The sequence below is a fragment of the Anastrepha ludens genome, chromosome 3 (assembly GCF_028408465.1).
Source record: "Anastrepha ludens isolate Willacy chromosome 3, idAnaLude1.1, whole genome shotgun sequence".
NCBI classification, from domain to species: domain Eukaryota; kingdom Metazoa; phylum Arthropoda; class Insecta; order Diptera; family Tephritidae; genus Anastrepha; species Anastrepha ludens.
The window spans coordinates 21713890-21734364 of NC_071499.1; the positions used below are offsets into that span (position 1 = coordinate 21713890).

Consider the following 20475-nt stretch of genomic DNA (forward strand, 5'->3'; position numbering starts at 1 on the left):
AAATGTAGATGTCATTTCCGGACATCGGATCACTCTGTATCACTATCGTGGCTTTCATAATTGCCTTCAGTTCAGCCTGCAAGACACTACAGTAGTCGGAGAGCCGAAAGGAGAAAAGGAGATCTCCAGATGTTCGTAGTATACACCTCCGCCCAACCTGCCCTCGAGCTTTAAGCCATCTGTATGTACATGGATGGACTCGCCCTGTTTTACATCGTCCCGTTCCCACTCTTCCCTTGAGGGTAGGAGAATCGTAAATGGTGTAATGGCAAGTGTAGGCGGGAGTGCATAGTCCACTAGTCCAGGATGCCACAAAGTGCCAGCCAGGATTTTTCTTCCCAATTAGCCTTCCGCAGGAGTACAACGTGGCCATAGCTTTGCGTGTTCTGTCTGCGACTGTGAGCCCCCTTTTAGCTTCCTATCTAGTACAAGTCCTAGATATTTTGTCCTTTGTGTTACTCTAAGTGGTTTTGCCCGTGCCGTGACAATCAAACGTACAAAAAATTGTTATTGGTCTAGTGCCACCACCTTTAATGAATGCGCCTTGATATATGAAATGTAAATTTTTATTTGATGTTTACATTTATCCTGCAAGCTGTAACATACAACTCAAAGCAAATCTATTCAAGATGATATTAGTACAAAAGCTGATTTGAATTTTTCATTTGTCTTCGCCTGGAGATTGTCAAAATAAGATATTTATGTTTGGTATGTCTTGGTCAATTCTAGATGAGTAGGAGTTTAGCCTGCTATAATATCCAGAACGTAATTGTGCCAGTGTTACGCTGGTCTCACGGGTAACCTGGAACTCTTCATCTGGTGAAGGTTGTAGTTGGACGCCGATTACGGGAGCTAAAGAAGTTGATAAGGGTCTCCCGATGAATGTCGTTTATAGTCCGTCTAAACACTGTCTGGTCCAGTAGTTTTGTCTGTTCGTTTTGCCCTAGATCTCGTCGGCGTAATTGAGGAGGTTTGCGCTGACGTACACGGAAGGCGGCTCTGACTCAAGCAGGTGTTTACATGGGTGAGACCGGCGGTAGCACCCAAGCAGAAACTGTTAGCTGACTAGTTTGTTGTGCTCCTTTACCGGGATTCGTTGTTGTTGTAACAGCATAAGCCTTCTCCATACATGTACAGCGAATGCTGCTGAAGAGGCAGTCCTTTGCCGGATATAAAGCCAAGTCGTTTCGGTAACATAGAACCGACTATTGTGGGAACGTTGCAAAATTCGTATTTTAATTTGCTCTAACTAGACAAAAAATAAATAATTTGTACATAACCTCTTAATAGGATAAATCTTTTAATTGGGCTAGTGGAATTTTTCTTGCTCGTGGACCTGTAAACTGCATCGACATTCGACAATCCCAATTAAATTTGTTTAATAATAATAATATATTGTATATAAAATAATTTGATAATAATACTTATCACAAACATATGGATATTCTTACTTTCATTCTTCAACCCAAACTTATAAGTAGAGTTTAATTACTAAGTTAAAATGTATACTTGTAGCTACAAACATTTTGCAAATAGTTGCCAAATTACCACTTAAGTATATGCGAATATGTGTATGTATGTGTGCTACCGCCTCACCAAATGTTATACAATTTTTTAAAGGTTTCATTGTCTATATTTTAAAGGTGCGTCGCAGCACAGCGACTGAGGCCGGTAAACCGAATACGACGCTAGCAAAGTAACAGCAATTGCCTTGACCCCATTTCAATTTGCTTGTGCTCGTCTGTACTTATACACACACACAAAAACATACATTTGTCACATACGACTTTCATTGATATTGTTATTGCTGCTTTCAGTGTGTCTTTACTATTGTTTAACATCTATTTTTTAAATTTTTCTTCTTTCTCTTCTCAAATTCTTTTCTCTAATGCCAATTTTGAATTATGTGCGAGCACTACTTATGAAGTAAATGCCTTCTGCACACAGTGAACGAATGAATTGTTGAAAATTTGGTAGCATGAACGCGTGCGCAAATACCTTCCCTGCCAAGCAACTGTGTGCCAAATAAGTGCTTATATTATGAACGCCATTAGTTACAAGGTGCTCAGCAAGCTACTCATTTTTGTCCTAGTCTCGGGAAAAAAACTGAACACTTTCCCCTTGGCAGTATTACATTAGTTTGGGGAAAAGGAATCCATTATTTTCGCGGTAGATGGATATCTCGTAAAGTATCTATCAAACAATTTAAAATTTATACTGGTTGTCAAGGTGACATTTCACACTAAAAAATTTGTTTGCTGTTTTTTGTTCCATTCAGTTGTGAGTTACACGGTGTTAACAGTGGAGGAGCTAATGGCAAATTTTGTTTTAAAATCGGTAAAACTTTTACCGAAACATTTGAATTGATGAAAAATGTTTATGGCGATGATTGTTTATCTCGTGCCAAAGTTAATGAGTGGTTTACACATTTCAGGATATGAGGACGTGAGGACATAAATGACAATGAACATACGGGTCGCCCAAAATCAGTAATCATCCATCCTCCATCCAAATTGTTCGTAAATTTATCAAAAATTAACCGAAATCATCGTTGAAATTCATGGAATCGGATTTGAATATCTCCAAAACATCGATTTATCGCATTTGAACTTGGCTCATTTGGGCTTACGAAAGGTCTGTGCACATTTCATTCCGCACAAGTTGACTGAGGACCAAAAATTGCTCTGAATTCAACATTCGAAATACCTCATTGAAGAGGCGAGAAAAGACGAGAACTTCCTGTACAACATTGTAACTGGTAATGAAACATGGTATTTCCAACATGAACCGGAAACTAAGCGTCGAAGTGCCGAATGGAAGGCCCAGACGAGCCGCCACACAAAAAATCGCGTTTGGAGAAGTCAAAAATCCAGTCGATGCTCATTTGTTTTGACGATTCCAACATGAATTGTCCACAAGGAGTTCGTTCCAACCGGCCAAACCGTCTATGCAATTTTCTATCTTGGCATTTTGAAGTGTTTGTTACATCGCATTCGTCGAATTCGCCTGAATACCGCGAAGGAGGAAGCTGGCGCTAATTGCATGATAATGCACCATCTCAACGATCCACTCTTGTTACTGATTTTTTGACTAGATATCACATTTTAACAATCAATCACTCACCGTATTCGCCTGATTTGGCTCCCTGTGGCTTTCACCTACTCGGAAAATTGCATTTGACCATGAAAGAAAAACGTTTTGCGTTCGAAGAGGCCATACAAAAGGCTTGTACCGACAGCCTGAATGACATTCCAGTCAATGACCTGAAACACTCTTTAGAAAAGCTTTTAGATCGCACAAAACAGTTTATCGAGGCCAGAGGGGACTATTTTGAATAAATAAACTAGAAGTTATCCTGCCGTTCCTATTTCACATTACTCTTGTTTATTTTGGACCTCATCTTAAAGGATATACATCTACACGTGCATACAGTTGCACACAAAGGTGTGTTTATTTTCTGTACTGTCCACTCTCAATTGTAAAATTCTCTAAAAATAATTTAGCCGTTATCGAAAGGCGCCACTTTCTGTATGTATTCTCTACATCGTGTTTACAATGTAATTACCGCTGAAAAAAAAACTAACCGGTGTTCTCATCACAAACAACCCGGTGTCTAAAGTGGTTAGCAGTGTCTTGTTGAGGTTAGTTTAAAGTATACACAAACACATTATGATAACACCTTAGAGGGAACTCCACAAAGTGCGCTCTTAATGACTTTAGAATCATCATTAGAACCCCTAGGAGCCCTTTTAGATTAAAAAAACAAAAAACTCTTCATTTATCGCTTGATATAGGCAAAGGTTCAGGGCGGCTACGCGTTGGTACTAAACTTCCTTAGGCATTTGTAGAAAGTGAGATACAAAATGTTTGCATTTCAACCACGCAAACGCGTGTCAGTCGAAAAGCTTCATCGCATAATTATCCATGCCGCTACTGCAAAAGTGACTGTAAGTTGTACTATTGTATCTCATTGGATGGATTCCTCATAGTCAGTTGAGCCCCCATTACTAATGAGAGGTGCGGCATTGATAGTTTCAGAAACTCCATCGACCGGCTCCAGTCTCGGTGAGAAGGTCGCTTAACTCCGGCAAGTCAATGATCTTGCCCAACGTTCACTGATCTGACTCTAGAATGAGTACCTCAGTTTATTAGTTTATATTTTGTTAAAATGTGTCTATTGTATTTGGAAGCTCATATCATCTGTCCGTACCGACCCGAATAAGTTATGCGGGTAATTTCTCAAGATTACGATCGTAGTGATCGAAAAGGGCGTTACTTTGCATTTGCTACATTTTGCTTTGACAATTTCACACTCTGAAGAAGGACAAATGTCGGTGCCATGAGCTGCAAAGTGGTTCGTAATTGGTGAAGAAGTTATTGTACTTCTACAGAACCAGGCATTCGTTTCACTTGAAATAGTTTGAGCACAAACCAAGGCACATTCAAATCAGAGTACATTAAATAGGTAGGATCATTAGAGCAACTGTTAGTGTGACACCCTATACTTTACTTATGTATAATATATGAAAATAGAGGGCAACGTGCTGTCAATTAAGTTTCTATAGCTTCAAGTTGATTACTTCTCATTATGCATTCATTATTTTATTGCCAATGACAATTGCAAAAGTGTAAAATATGCACGAGCAATTACTTTGAGAAAATTCGCATCGATGGGTATAAACTCCTGATTGTTAATTTGCGACACTGAATTAGCTGCAATTTCTTGAGAAAACTTACTTATGCATTCTAATGATAATTTTCTGAATACTTAAATTTATTTATAGCGTTATAAAAAAAAATTAAAAAAAAACCTAAATGAAAACAAGTTTTCGCGTATTTTTTGCTGACTCATCTAAAATAAGGTTACAATTATTTTATTTATCATTTAGGCGAGATTCCATCATTTAGTACTCAACCAAGTACTTACTCCTCTTAGAATGCTGAAATAATGTTTCACTGTAGCTGTAGTGCAGACCATTCAAGCGATTGCCTGATTTTTGAGAGAAATTTCCTTTCATCATAGACACAAACCATATCAACCACCTTGATCAAATAGTTCCCGGAATATATTCAGGAAATACAAAATATTTACTAGTTTACCTCTCAAAAGTGATATTGTCGTCTTCAAAGTACTCCACATCAACTGCAATTTGCTTTTGCAAGCGTTTGACCCAGCTCGCGAAATATTTGTGGAACTCTATTTTCGGTATAACCAATGCCGTCTTTGATTTTTCCATTACTTCTTCTCAGCTTTTAAAACGTATTCTCCATAGTGGTTTTTTGGCTCAATCACACAGACAAAAATCGCAGCACACCACATCAGGTAAATTCGATGGCTGTTGGATGATATTCGGTTTGTTCTTGGTCAAAAATTCACGGATAATGGTGGCACCAGGCGATGGTGCGTTATCATGGTGCAAAATCCAAGGGTTGTTTTATTACAAATCCTTTCTTTTCTGACGAATTATTTCACGTACATATCTCATTACGCGCAAATAATAGTCCTTATTAAGTGTCTAACCTTCTGTCAAAAATTTGTTGTGTACATCACCGTTGTAATCCACAAAAGCCGTTAGCAGCACTTCCATTTTTTATCGAAAACGTCGTGGTTTTTTTGGTCTTGGTTCATTCAGAGCTTTCCACTCACTAGCCTGATGTCTGGATTTCATGTCGTACTCATGAACCCACGTCTTCACCAAAAGGAAAAGGGTTTTAGACGAATGAGCTTCAGTGGGTAGGTGAAGAGTTGGTTAGTGTCATGCGGTATACCTTCACATAACGAGCATATGTATGTTGAGTTGTCTAGAACAATTCTGGATAAGAGTTTAATGTGCTACAATATCCAGAACCTAATTATGCCAGAGGAACGAGAATCACACGAGGCAACTGATGCTCTTCGTCTGCAATTGTCGCCGGTGGTTAAACTCCGATAACTACAATACATTGGGGAGCGAGAATGGTAAGGGATGATGAAGGAGGCAAGGGACTCGCGATTAATGTCGTTAAGACGAGTAGCTTGTCTGTATGAGCAAATGTTCCTTTTATACCTGTATGCGTTACATGGATTCCTTAAGTTTGCTTTGATGATCTAAAACCCGAAATTAGGGATGCCGATTTGTAATTTAGACGATATAGAATTATGTTACAATGCTTATAAAAAAAATATATATACCACCTTGATCAAAATGATCCCGAAACGACCGGCAGGTGTGCCTCTAAGTCAACTGATTTGAGTTCCGTTTTTGTTTTTTGTTAGATTGCCACATCTGTTTAAGTTTCTCCCATAGCTTGACATTTGTGAAAGTTACGCCCTTTTGAGTAAAGCTTACTCTGCATGTGTTTCCGATTTTTTTACAGTTTTAAAAATGCATTTCAATTTGTAACAACGATAAATTTTGCGTTAAAAATGGATTCATTGGTGCAAAAATCTTAAAAATGTTGGGAAACTGTTTACGAGTGTCATGAACGCTTCAGAAGAAATCGTGAGTCCAAGGCATTGTAGTTAATGATTTCAGTTTGCGCCATGTTGCAGCAAAGGGAACGCGTTGATATCGCTAAAGGCATGATTTCTAAGACCGAATCCGACCCTATTCTATTCTATTCTTGCCTAGCGCTTCTGAATATTTTTTCCTCGGTCCAGATATCACACCTTCACCCAGTAAGGGAGCCGTAGCTTTGGATGTTCTTAAGATAGCCCTCCTCACCTGGGATTGTATGGGAATGTAAAGAATTGTGAATTATTGAAACACCTCATTTGGTACCGTGGTACATGTACGCATCCTTAGCTGACAGCGCAAGACTTCCAGCTATCTTTAAAACAATGGGAGACTCATATGGAGCGGTGCAGGGATAGAGTAGGGATGTATATTGCAGGTGATAATAATAAATAAATTTTTTTTAATTCATAATAAAATCCTTCGCAAAGTTAATCTGGTTATTTAACAGGACGGGTAAATAGATAGGGTCAATGATGGTGTATTTTTGGTCAGGGAATGCCTGGATTGACGTTCGATTGCATCCGAATTCTTTGACTCAAGGCTCATCTGAGCTCCTGAGCGAGAGAATTGGGAACTCCTTGAACATCTGTGGTCTGCTCCTGGAAATATGAGCTTCGCGCTCGCTCAACGAGCGTTGGGCAAGTAGGGCACAAACTTGTAAGGTGGCAAAATCGCTACGTACTCATCGGGAGCGCTCGAGCGATCTACCTAGGTTGACAAAATCTCAGCTCTCGAACTTCGTGGGCGTCCTCAAGGGGCACTATCTGCGAGGTGTGTATACTGTGAGACTTGGAATTACCTCGAGTCCTTTTTGCGTCAGCTGTATAGAGGATAAGGTAGAGTCATCTCAGCACCTTCTCCTTAGCTGCTCTGCTCTTGTGGGGCTAAGATTTAGGCAACGTGGCTCTTACTACTTTGCTAGGCTTGCTAATATACCAGGCCTGGACATTATAAATCTGATGATCTTCATCAGCAGCATAAAGCGATTAAAGCAACGACAACACAGTCATCGTTCATAATCCACATATAATGAACCCATCCTTCTAACCATCCCATTCCCACCTCTCCTTTCGACCTATTGGTTGAATTCTTCGTCCAAGTGTGCATATTCCTTGGGCAACCATTTTAATCTAACCTAACCGACCACCGTAGCCGAGTGGCTTGGTGCGTGACTACAATTCGGGGTTTAGAGAGAACGCAGGTTCGAATCTCGGTGAAACACCAAAATTAAGAAAATCATTTTTCTAATAGCGGTCGCCCCTCGGCAGGCAATGGCAAACCTCCGAGTGAATTTGTGCCATGAAAAAGCTACTCATAAAAAATATCTGCCTTTCGGACTGAGCTTGGAACTGTAGGTCTCTCCATTTGTGGAACAACATCAAGACGCACGCCACAAATATGAGAAGGGACTCGGCCAAAAACCCAGAAAGGGTGTACGCGCCAATTATGAATAAAAAAGTAGCCATACCTCCTATTTATATACTCTTTTAAAACATATATTTTATATATTTCCATTTATATATAAATCGATTTGTTTTCCTTAACTTAACTTTCTCCACACACAGCCTACAAACATTTGCCATTCCAGGATCATTATTTCTATCCATTCTATTGGGATTCCTTTACAAGTTCCCCATCGCTCTCTTCCTCATTTGCTTCTGTTCCTCGCTGGGTGCAACACTTTGCTACAGCCTTTCCAATTTGGTTGGCCGTCGACTGATTCGTCACTTCTGGCCGAAGAAGACAAGCGAATGGTCAAAGCATGTGGAGAAGCATCGGGACAGTCTGCTCAACTATATGCTCTTCCTACGCATGACGCCCATCTTGCCGAATTGGTTCATCAACTTAGCATCGCCCGTGATCGGCGTGCCCGTATACACCTTCGCTTTGGGCACCTTCTTCGGTGTGGCACCACCCTCTATCGTCGCCATACAGGCAGGTAAAACATTGCAAAAGATGACTAGCTCCAGCGAGGCATTCTCATGGACATCGATGGGATTGCTGTCCATATGCGCACTCGTCTCACTACTGCCTGGACTACTGAAGGAAAAGCTGAAAAAGAAGATCGAGTAAAGCGTTTAGCTGAGCGAGCTGGCTCGATGGGCGGCGGGCTGACCGGAGCGTGTCTGGATTGCTCACCGCCAAAGGTTATACAACTGGGGATTTTTGTGTTATTTGGTTGATTGTCGATTGTTTTAAGTGTGCTGCGTTCTTCATATTGTACGATTAAGATAAGAAAATAATAGAACAGCAAAGAAAAATAGATGGCTGTATGTAGATGTAGATGCCCATGAGGATGTTTGATGTGTACCAATTATTTGCTTTTTTATATACATATAAAATAAAAGATATACATACATATTTATCCGAATTAGCGCTCTGTACACACACACACACACACCCACTTACATACAATGAATTTTACATAGGAGTAAATGTACAGCTGAACTGTATGGTTTGATATTACATGAAGGTGCATATGCATAAGTATATGCATGTAGAGTAGAATGGGGTAAGATAGGTCATTTTTTTTTGGAGAGCTCTTGCTACGGTGTTTTTGCATTGGTTTTGAAAAATAAGCAAGATTTTGAAAGGTTATTTATCTGCTAACATTTTGGTTATACTGACTTATGTTTGGCTAAATATTTTTAGGAAGCTGCATTCAATAAGACAAAGGTACTTTTTTCGATATTTTCAAAATCGGGGGGCACGATAGGTCACTATGTGTGAGAGGAAAAGAACAATGTACATGGCTTGGAAATTAACGTTTTAACTTTTATTTATAGAGTATGAACACTGCACATGTTATAAAAGTTAGGAATTTTTCTTTAATTCATCACGCGAGCACGTAATGTTTCGAACGGAATTTTAAATTGTTTAGAGGCTGATCGAACACTAGCGCCATCTCGGACTGCCGCGATTGCGTTTTTTACATCCTCTTCATTTCGTTTCGGCGTTTTTCGCACATAATTACGCACCATTTTGCTGCAAAAACAATTAAAATTTATTTTATTCAATTAAAAGTAGTGACCTATAATGCCCCCAGACGGCTGACCTATAGTGCCCCCAAGCACATGTTTTATGTTAGTGTCGATATTTTTTTTTTAAACAATAATATCAAAAAACTAACACATTATTCGTGTTCAGCATTATTTTCTACGTAAAATAAAACTCACCTGACAAATATTTACATACATTAAATGCACTGCACCGTAGAATAAAAAAAATGCTATGTCGGAGAAAAGCTCACAAAAAACTAAACGACGCCAGAACTAGGATAACTAATGAATGGTGACGGCCGAAATAACAGTCGCAAACGTTGTTCCCCACCACGTATTCAATTCACATAAGACGAGTGACCTCTGCAAAAACAGTGCGACGAAAACCCCACCTACCTATTGTGCCCCCATACCTATCTTACCCCATTCTACTCTACGTATGTGTGTTTGTTGTAATATTCCAATGATAATTTTAGCTGCTATCTAGTTTAAGTTAGTTCAAATTAAATGAATTTATTTGCTTGACTCCAAACCATGCAAATTCTAGTACATACACAGCTTTGCAGTATTCGAATTAATTTTATTTTCGCTCGTTTGTTGAATGAATTATCTGAATTGCTCTAGATTAGATTTACTTATTTGCTATGCTTAACATCTCTTTCCAATGCTTAGCGGTATAATGCACTAAGAATTAAAAAAAAAAACTGAAATAATAAAGCACGAATACCCAATAAAGTTTGCCTATATGTGGAATGTTTTTCCCCTCCAATATCACTGTAATGTAAAGCAAAAAACAAAAACTTCAAACAGATGTTGTAACTGTAAATATGTAGATAAGTTAAAAAATGCCTCCTGTGCACCTTTAGAAATGCCATAAATAGTTGGATTATCACACGGATGTGTTAAAATTTAATGTATAGCTCTCTCAGAGTTGAGGAGTACGCGGGCTAATGAAAAATTAACTGAAAACCATTTTTCTGCATTGCAAATTCCATTTGAATGAGTTAAGTGATTCAAGTTTGTATTAATAGCGAAATAAAAAAGCTATAAACCACTTTAGACATAAAATTAATAAATAAATAAAAATTGTACGGCTTTAATAAAAAGTATGATTTTTCGTGTTTATTTCTTTGATATTTGGGTGCTTCTTTAGCTGCGTGAGAACTATCGATATCGATAGCCCAAGAATGATAGAAACAAGATTACACCCTTTCTGCTCTATTTTCACCGCTGAAGCAACCGCCATATTACAAGCCGTTCAATACTGCGCCAAAAGTAAGGGTAAACATATAATTTGCTCCGACAGTTTGTCCTGCTTCCAAGCCATGATTCAATGATAAAAGGTATGCTCAGTAAGCAGCTTTCTCATTCTGTCTTGACAAATCGGCTCCCTTAGCAAGACACTGGGTTGCTAGCTCTAGAAATTTTGAATAAAAGTGGAGGAAAAGTAAAATTTGTAGAAAAAACATTTCATTTTCAAAATGGTCTGCTTACGAGCAACAAGTCGCTAAAGAATTTTCTTCGGTATGTTCAGGACTAGAATAGTATGATATGAAATACATACCGAGATTGGATGTGGTGATTTAGACGGAATTCATATTTTGCAAAGACTATCATTTGCCAAAGAATTACAACAGGGAGAATAATTGGATAGTCCCGACGCGATCGGTAACATTCCGTACTTCATTATAAAAAAGTTGCCATTGACGGAACTTGTTTATAATGAGCCCACCTTCCCCTGGACGGATGAAGTGTCCAGAGGAGGCTTAGCAAAACACAGTACCAGCATGAAAAACCTTCTTATAAAAACCTATCTGCCGGAAACGGCTCAAAACGGCTCCATTTGTGGAACAACAACAAGACGCGCGCTACAAATAGGAGGAGGATCTCGGCCAAACACCTAGCAGAATTGTACGTGCCAATTATTTATTTCTTTTTAACAAAATAGTTGCATATTGGCGAAGCTGCGCAACTTCGCGATCGGTTTTGAATTGTTAAATTCACAAAATAAAATCTTGGATTAGGTGAAATAATTTCTTGTTTTAATATTAGACTTGGCAATTTCCGCTAATAATTTCTATTTGTACCATTTTTTACATTCAAATATTAATTAAAATTAATTTTTTGTGAACCGTTCGCAGTTTGTTTCCATTTAAGTAAGAAAATACTTTTTTACTACCATTTTTACAAAAAAGGATTTAATTTGTTCCACTTTATTCACCTTCTTAAATACAACCTTTTGTAAGGGAGTCTCTAAAATCGAATGTCACTAGTGAGCAAACCTTTAATAATTGATTCATGCTTCCAAGCCATTAAAAACCACAAAAAATCAAGCAAAATAATCGACAGTATCAAAAACATACTAATAACCCACCGGAGTAGCATCAAAATTATGTGGATACCTGGGCACTCCGGCATCCAGGGTAACACACTGGTAGATACAATGGCCAAAGACATGTCCATTACACCAACAGTCACATCAGAAGTCATCCTACCCAGCGACATACACCGACTTATTCATGAACAGAGGCAAACTAAGTTACTTCGTGAATGGTCGTATTATAAACATCATTATTCCAACATTAACCCCAAACGTTCAAAACCTGCCTATCCATCATCGGTACCCACCAACCACATTACCCCATACACACGACTCCGTATTGGGCACACCATAATTACTAGCGTACACCTATTACAGGGTAATACATCCAACACCTGCCCCTTCTGCCAAGCAACAGTCAGTGTACATCATCTACTGGTATCCTGCCTAGAACTTGCTTCTCAAAGGCATCACCACTTCAGCAACACTGATCCCCTTCTACTTCTAAAAGAAGCCACTGAAGAAAACATCAAAAATATTTACAAATTTCTGAAGGACACCGACCTACTCCGTCGTATCTGATTCACCATACATCACCAGCCAGCCGAAAGCCTGCTGCTAGCGCTGCGTTTGCTTAGTTCAATTATAATTTTATAATCATGTAAGCTTTTAAAAATAAAAAATAAAAATAAATACACCCATCAGAGAGCGCGTGACGTCGCATTAGCTGAGTTGTGCAGTGTTGCCAACCATTAGCTCTTTGCAATGAATTTAGTGCTTTTTTATAGCCAAAATGCGAAAATTTTTAAGTTTCTTTTTTTAATTTAAGGCTACCGAAAAAAAATGAGTTATTAAACAAAGGAATGTTAAAAAGAGTCACTCTGAGAACATTTTAATGTCAATACAAATTTGTTGGTTCTAATAAAATTTGTTAATTTGAAAGTGAAAATTTAATTTTTTGTTCCTTTTAAGTTACGAAAATGGTAATCTGGCCATACTGCTGCTAATACGACGTCACTCATTGTCAAATTTGCTGAAAGCAAAGTAACGGTACCAGGATAGACGCCATCTCATTATTTTTTCCATCAAGCCGATAGCCAGACAATTTGACAGCTGAGAAGGGCAGACTGTGTTAATATTTCCGTGCAGCCTTGAAATGTAACGGAGAATCTCTCCTACCAACAACTGCTACTTTGGCCTAAATAGGCAATTGAGTAGTAAAGTTCACTCTCGACAAACAAAACTAATAATCTACAAGGCTCTCATCATGCCCGTCCTAACGTATGGCGCGGAAGCGTGGACGATGACAACATCCGATAAGCGTCGCTTTGAGTGTTTGAGAAAAAGATTCTGCACTAGATTTTTGGACCTTTGCACGTTGCTGACTGTGACAGCGATGGAACGATGAGCTGTATGAGCTTTACGACGGCATAGACGTTGCGCAGCGAATAAAGATCCCGCGGCTACGTTGGGTGTTGGCTCTGAGTGTATTCGATGCGGTACCAGTTGGTGGTAACAGAGGAAAAGGAAGGCCTCCTCGGAATGGGATCAAATGGATCAGGTAGAGAAGGACTTGGCTTCACTTGATGTTTCCAACTGGCGCCGGTTATCACGAGAAAGAAACGACTGACGCGCTTTGTTGAGCTAGGCAAAAATAGCGTCAATCAAGAAGAAGAAAGTTCGGAAAGCGGCCACCGTAGCTGAATGGCTTGGTGCGAGACTACCATTTGGAAGTCGTAGGTTCTAAACACCATGAAACATCAAAATGTAGAAAACGGGTTTTTTTCTAATAGCGATCGCCCCCAACAGGCAATGGCAAACCTCCGATTTGTTTTCTGCCCTAAAAGCTCCTCAATTTGCCGTTCGGAGTCGGATGAAGGGGTTAGGGGTAGTCAGAGGCCCGAAAAAATTATGATTTTCAATAATTTTTTTTTGCTAGTCAGTTGCTTTATTTTACAAAAATAAAAACGTAGCATTAATACATCATGTTTCGACTTGACTTTAGCAAAACTTCAAAAAAAAAAATAATAATAATTGTAAAAGTTATCGCGGTTTGTATGCAGTCCGTTTCTCCAGAAGACCCTTGATCATAACAAGTGCCTGACCGAAGCTTTTTTTTCAAAATTAACAATATGACGGCCTCAGGAAATATTTTTAAAATTTTCGAGAAAAAAACCGACAATTAATTGTTTAAAGCAATCGAAATTTAACCTCTTCAGGGACATCGGCACATATGTGTACGGTTAGGTTTTTTGAAATTTTCTACGCTAAATGGCCACATATGTGGACCTTATTTTTTTTTTTTTTTTTTTTTTTTTTGTAAAAATTACTATTTTCTATATTTTTCTTATCTTACTGAATTGTTATAAATGTAAGCTTGAATAACTAGGAAAAACATTAAAAATAAAATTAACGTTTTTTCACTTTAAGAAATTCGTCCCTGAAGAGGTTAAAAAAATCCTTCGATCAGGCACAAGTTTTTTATCTACCAAGCGGGATTTAGGTTGCAGTGATCACCAGTTCAAAAAAACATAGTTTTGAGAAAAACGCATTGAAAGCTTTGTTATCGATTCATGTAGAGTTATACGAATTATTTACTCTGTGTCATCTATTCCTCGGCCATATAATAGTTCTTCAGCCGTCATAGCAGCTTCCAAAACGCTGCGGAGCGCCCGAGCGCCCTTTGTTAATTGTTGAATAACTCGAAAAGTATTTGTCGGATTCACTTTAAATTTTCACACAATATTTTTAAGATATTATACTTTAAGAAAATGCAAAAACAAATTTTTTTTTTTTTGAAAATTCTGACTAGCCTTAACCCCATAAAAAAGCTGCTCATAAAAACCATTTGCCGTTCGGAGTTGACTTAAAAGACGTAAGCCACAAATAGGAGCAGCTCGACCAATCATCTAGCAGAAGTGTACATTTATTTGATATATCAGTTCCTCTATTTTTATTGAACTTTCTTGTCATCAGCAGTTTTAAATCGTTTTTGTTTTTAATATTAATTGCTTCTCCGAGTACTGGTATTTTTAACAACCAATGCATTTTTGAAGTGAAACTTCTTAGGCGTCGATGAACGAGCGAGATTGGAGAGTAAAATTTCAAGGCCATGCAACGTTTTGGGCATTTTCGTTCCGCGAGAGAGAAAATAGATATAACGTAGGGCAAAAGGAGAGAGAGAGAGATATACCTTATATATATCTTAAATACACTTCAGGCTATTTTTCCTGAGTTTTTCCTTGTGGTTGCTAATTTCTAGTGAGAAATTACACTGCCCACTTTTTGGCGCTTGTTTGTTGGTGCAAACATGTAGGAAATATATTTTTGGCGTTATATTTCCTGGTGCCTACTGTTTGGGGCGTTTTTTGGTCCCAATTTTTTTGGCGTTTTTTTGGTGCCTACTTTTTGGAACTTATTTCCGTTTCTTGGGTAGTGCTTGTGCGTACTATTAAGTGCTATCCATTTCGACGTCGGATTTATTGGTATTGCCTTGCGGTAATTTGTGCCGTTGCTGCGGTCCTGGAATCGCTGCGTTTGTGCGGGTGATAAACGCTCGGAGTAAAGCGCGTTGTTGCCACGGTTTGTGTCCGGCGTTTACCTACACCGGTCGACCCTTCTCCGTTTTTCGTGAATTTTGTCTATTTTTATTCTCTGCAAATATTGTGAATTTATTTAGATATATATTCTTTACCTCCCTCTCTCTCATTCTCTCCCCGGTCTCTCTCTCACTCTCTCTCTCATTCTCTCTCGGGTCTCTCCCTCTTTCTCGGGCTTCTGATGCTTGCTCGAGTTCATACGAGTATCTGAGGGGGATAAGTACGTACTGCAGCGGCATTACGAAAAACTGATGGAGAATGTTTTTTTCTGTTGTTACAACAACTAAACTCTGCATGAAAAATATTTGTTTTTATTTATTTTCAACTTAAAATAGTAAGTATATTTATGGAATTTATAATTTAATAAGAAAACAAAAAAATAAAGATACAAATATGGTGCGTTTCAGATAGACAAAATAATATGAAAGAATATATATAAATATATGTATGTATATTGATTTATTTTTATTATTTTTCTTTTAATTCGTAAGGTGGCGCTAATTTTTTATTTTTATTTCTTTATTCATGTATGTGATGTGGAATGTTTTCTTCTTTTCACATCTACAATTGATTTTGAGATCTTTTCTAAGCATATTCCTATCAAAAGTAGATATGAGAATTTTCTTTTTCATTTATGCAAGCGCAGAGGCCATCATACTCTTTGGAAAATTTACATATACACGTTCCGTTATAAATCCATGCATTTTAAATTAATATATGTAATAAATAATATAAAATATATTTTAGTTAATGAGACATATTTTTTTTTTTTTTGTGTAAATAAATTAGCGTTAGTGTGTGAGCATTTGTAAAATGACCAGTTGCCGCTTTAAGCTGCCAAGAAAACTTTTCGTCTGGCGTTTGTAGTCTTTTTTCTATTCAATCAATTCTTGTGATGCCGTTGCCGTAACGCTGAAGACGGTGTCTACAGTTTGCGACTTTCGATGGTTCGAACACCGTTTTTACAAGCAACTATTCCGATGGAGTAAGATCTTTTTCCGGTTCGTTCTCATTCAAAATTTGTGAAAGCAAATCGTGTACCGGTTCAAAGGCTTTTTTCGCTCCACTATTCGTCAAGTTCTTATAATCGAACATATCATGATGACTAATGGTATTGTCTGTTTGCAACAGACCTTTGTCGATGCAAACCGTTTGCACCTGATTCAGTCCGATCACCTTTTCCTTAACAATTCGGTTTACTTCGGCGTTTTTCTCTCTCAGCTTATTCGGTAGATGGCCACGAGGCAGTAAAGTCTGCAAAAAAAAATTAATTAAACGTAAGAATGCATATGTGCATATGTAGTTGAAATATTTTTATTTAAAACTTACTGGTAATACGATATATGTGCCCGGTAGTTTCGCTCGTATTCTATGTACTATTTCAACAATGCCTTCTGCTATCTGTTCAGCACTGTTTTCAATGTTATTTGTACCCACATGCAACACAATAATCTGTATTTTAATTAGAAACATGTACGTTAATTGAGTGGTAAATGGCATTAAGAGGAACTAAAGTAAATGTTGGCTATACTTTCTTATATTAATGCTTTTCTTGTCTAACGTTCAATGCCCTCAATCCGCTGAATGGGTCTGATAATTTCTCACACCGGTTATAGGGATCGAGAGCATGTTAACTAAGCAGTCCTTTGTTTTTAATCAGAACCCAAATTGGTTTAGGGTATTTGTTTGTTAATTTAAACTCTTATTTAGTGATTTCAAATTACTTATTAGCTTTGGTCTAAAAAAATGGCCTGTGATTTGTGTAGGATCTTACCTTGGGTTTAACATTGTCCAGTTCCCCATTTTCTACGCGCCACAGCACATTTTCCGTTCGATCGCCGCGTATACTAAAGTTAAGGCAATGCATTGGTGCAAAATATTGATTCCATGTCTCGGTATCCTGCAGTGTTTCTAACACACAATCCCCTAGAAATATGACGTCAGGATCTTTCTCACGACATTCGGAAATGAAGCGACGATGAATGCTACAAAAAATTAAACGAAACAAAAAAAAATAAGATTAGCAACTGAGAGATATTCAACGCGCTTGTAGAGCGTGTCAATTAGATCGGGAACTAATTTTCATACCAAATCCAGCGCTCGTCGCCATCCACGTCTGGGCGTTGCGTTGGTACAGCACAGGGGTTCATCACACTTGTTAAAGGAAAAACTTTCACACTACTTATGATTTCTTAAAATTAAAAGAAAACACTTTTTAAATTTGTATGAAGTGCTTTAAATACAAAGTTTTACGTCCTTTTTAATTTAACCAATTTATAAAAAAGAAATTTCGGCAAATCAGACTGACGTTTACTCAATGCTTCTTCACTTATTACTGCCAGTTCACAATAGGCTTTTTGCGAGTATTTTGTTTTTTACTGATTGAATTAAGGTACAGTTACAAATATTTCATATGAACAAACAATTTTTTGACGCTTCTAAAAATATTTCATTGGATATAAATCATGGATCAAATGGAAAAGAAAAATTTGCACTTCGTTATAAATTCGTTTAATTAGAAACTCATTTAAAAGTTGTACCTGTTTAACTTATAGTTGAATCCAAGGCGAATCATTAAAGGTAGAGTTGGTTAATCAGCTGATTTTTTTTTTCTTTCGCTGTGTCCATGTAACTGTCAGCCCAAAATGAAATTAAGCGAATTCATTCTTTGTTTTCTACTTCGCCAATACTTTGCTTTGACAGTCAAACGTACAAAAAATGAATGCACCTTGGCTTTTCCTCTTAGGTTTGATTTCTTTTGGTTACATATGTATGTATATTTGAGGCAAATTTATCTAGTTATATTTTTGCATAATAAACCGACAATTTTTATTTTACAGTTTTACTCGCAGTTTTATGCGCCTCCAAATGCATATGCTTTTTATGAGTTTTTTCATGGCAGAAATACTCAATGTTTAATCGGTACTTTGCGACACTCAGAGCCAAGGTGGATTTATTATAAGTGACAGCATTCACCCATCTGAATTTTTCGCCGTAGATATGGCTTACGTCAAAATGAACAAATGCTTTGTTTGTATTGGTATGTATACATTTGTATGTTTACATTTGTGATTGTACGTTGAAATTTTTAAATTTGAATTGAACTCAATATTAAAATAATATACATATACCAAAATGAAAAAATGTAAAGTATGTGCAAAAGTAGTTAAAAAGGGCAAAGGACCTTTTTCGCAGTTCCCGCTGAGGAAGGAAAACGGCAAGTATGGATCAATTCGTGTCGAATGGATCTACGATGGAAAAACGTAATATGTGTAGACCATTTTGCCTAGGCGGATATTGCCCACACGGGCCAAACCGTACGATTGTTGCCAAAAGCCATTCCCAAACCTGCACCCCTTCGCGCAAGTACGTCAAATTACATGCCACCGATTCCAGCGGAAGATTTTGAAAATTAGGGTAAGTGGTGATCTTTTAGTTTATAAGAAGTGTCAACTTTGATGATTTGTATAGGACTAGTTTGAAGTGGCAAATACCTGATTCCGGTATTTTGATGAAAACACAGTAAGCGTAGATGTTGAAAAAAGAAAAAATTATAAATAAATTATTGAAATGCAGATCCGATTTCGCGATGGTAGAAGAAATACCTAACGTTGAACAAAATTTTGATACGCCATATAAGTATGTATAAAATAATGATTTAATTAATTTTATAACGTAATATTATATATTGATTAGTATAATTAGGTTGCCTATTTCTTTACCCGTAAGTAAAGTGTCGGTTAAGGATAGTGAAACTCAATGGAGGAAGTGAACAAAAGCAGCATTTATTCGTTGACAATTTCAAACATAACAATTTTCAAATGTGCTTCTAGTTTTGCAGTGGGTTCCTCAATAAGGTTAGAAATTTCTGAGCACAAAAAGAAAATGCGGCGATTGAAAACAGAGGCGAAGGACTTAAGAATCCAATTGGAGGAAGCGAATTTAGTAGTGAATAATTTTAAAAGCATTTTTACCGCAGGCCAAATTCGGAAAATAGTTTTCCCCGGTATGTCTCATTTTTAATTTCCAAAAAACATTTTATACTAATCTATTTATTATAGATCGAAAGGTGATGTGGTCATGGGAAGACATATCAAGCGCCATATGCTTGCACGCAGCGGAGCCCCGGCATACAACCATTTGTATGATAAGGGATTTCCGCTTCCTCACGAGACTACACTACAGCGCTGGTATCGCAAAATTGATATAAGCGAGGGTATCCTAACTGCTTCAATTGATTCCATGAAACAATTGTCTGAACTTAGTGATGATGACAAAATTTGTGTTCTCGCTTTCGATGAAATGAAAGTCGTCGAATCATATGAATATGAGCAAGCAGGAGACCACGTCCGAAAGCCCGCAAACTACGTTCAAGTAGTGATGGCACGTGGCTTACGAAAGTTGTGGAAGCAGCCCGTATATTATAATTTTGATTGTCAAATGACGAAAGACATTTTGTTTTCCATAATTTTGGCACTTCAAAATGCAAGCTATCCGGTCGTAGCTGTAGTGTGTGATATGAGCTCCACTAATCGCAAGCTTTGCCATTGCCTGCCGATGGGCGACCGTAAATAGAAATAATCTCAGCGTCGTATGCAAGAAACAAATTTAAAAAAATCAACGCGATTTTTGAGTAACTTGAAACTTACGCACAAACTTTAAAATTTTGACGTAAACATTTTTAAATTTCTTTATTCACATTCATAAACTGGCTTGCATTTTCGCCTGTATCAAAGGAAAACTGTTAAATATATCGAGTTTTTTCTTTGTTGACTTCCATTGTTAGCACCCTGTAACTCACAACTGAATGAAACAAACAAAAAACAGCAAACAAATTTTTTAGCGTGTCACCTTGACAACGCACATAAACTTTAAAATGTTTAATCGGTACTATGCGACATAGATAATCTTTACGTGATATTGATCACTACAGTCAGCTACCGGGAAAATAACGGACTTCTTTTGCCCCCCAACATAATAATAATATGCCTCACTCAAATAGCCAGATAAGCCCTTCTGTAGTCATATGAAAGAACTGGTTAAGTCGTAAATAACAGTTT

At 37.6% G+C, this 20475-nt stretch overlaps 2 protein-coding genes across 3 annotated transcripts in view; one reads left to right on the forward strand and one right to left on the reverse strand.

The window, feature by feature from the left end:
* Positions 1–10608, forward strand: part of LOC128857135 (transmembrane protein 41 homolog) — a 31054-nt gene extending 20446 nt beyond the window's left edge. For both annotated transcript variants that reach the window (XM_054092727.1, XM_054092726.1), the window contains exon 5: positions 8063–10608. In XM_054092727.1, the coding sequence (XP_053948702.1) occupies positions 8063–8570 (508 nt within the window). In that variant the 3' untranslated portion in view covers positions 8571–10608. The remainder of the gene's footprint in view (positions 1–8062) is intronic.
* Positions 10609–15874: 5266 nt separating this feature from the next.
* Positions 15875–17755, reverse strand: LOC128856308 (platelet-activating factor acetylhydrolase IB subunit beta homolog). The gene is made up of 4 exons (XM_054091604.1): positions 17504–17755; positions 17190–17400; positions 16745–16867; positions 15875–16669 (listed from the first exon to the last, which is right to left on the reverse strand). The coding sequence occupies exons 1-4, from the start codon at positions 17563–17565 to the stop codon at positions 16388–16390; spliced, it is 678 nt and encodes a 225-aa protein (XP_053947579.1). The 5' UTR covers positions 17566–17755; the 3' UTR covers positions 15875–16387.
* Positions 17756–20475: the final 2720 nt, after the last annotated feature.

Coding starts and splice junctions, on each gene's coding strand:
- LOC128856308 (XM_054091604.1), bottom strand. CDS start 17,565: ATGAACCCCTGTGCTGTACCAACGCAACGCCCAGACGTGGATGGCGAC. Junction 17,401..17,503: donor GGCGACGAGCGCTGGATTTG/GTATGAAAATTA, acceptor AATTTTTTGTAG/CATTCATCGTCGCTTCATTT. Junction 16,670..16,744: donor GCACATATATCGTATTACCA/GTAAGTTTTAAA, acceptor TTTTTTTTGCAG/ACTTTACTGCCTCGTGGCCA.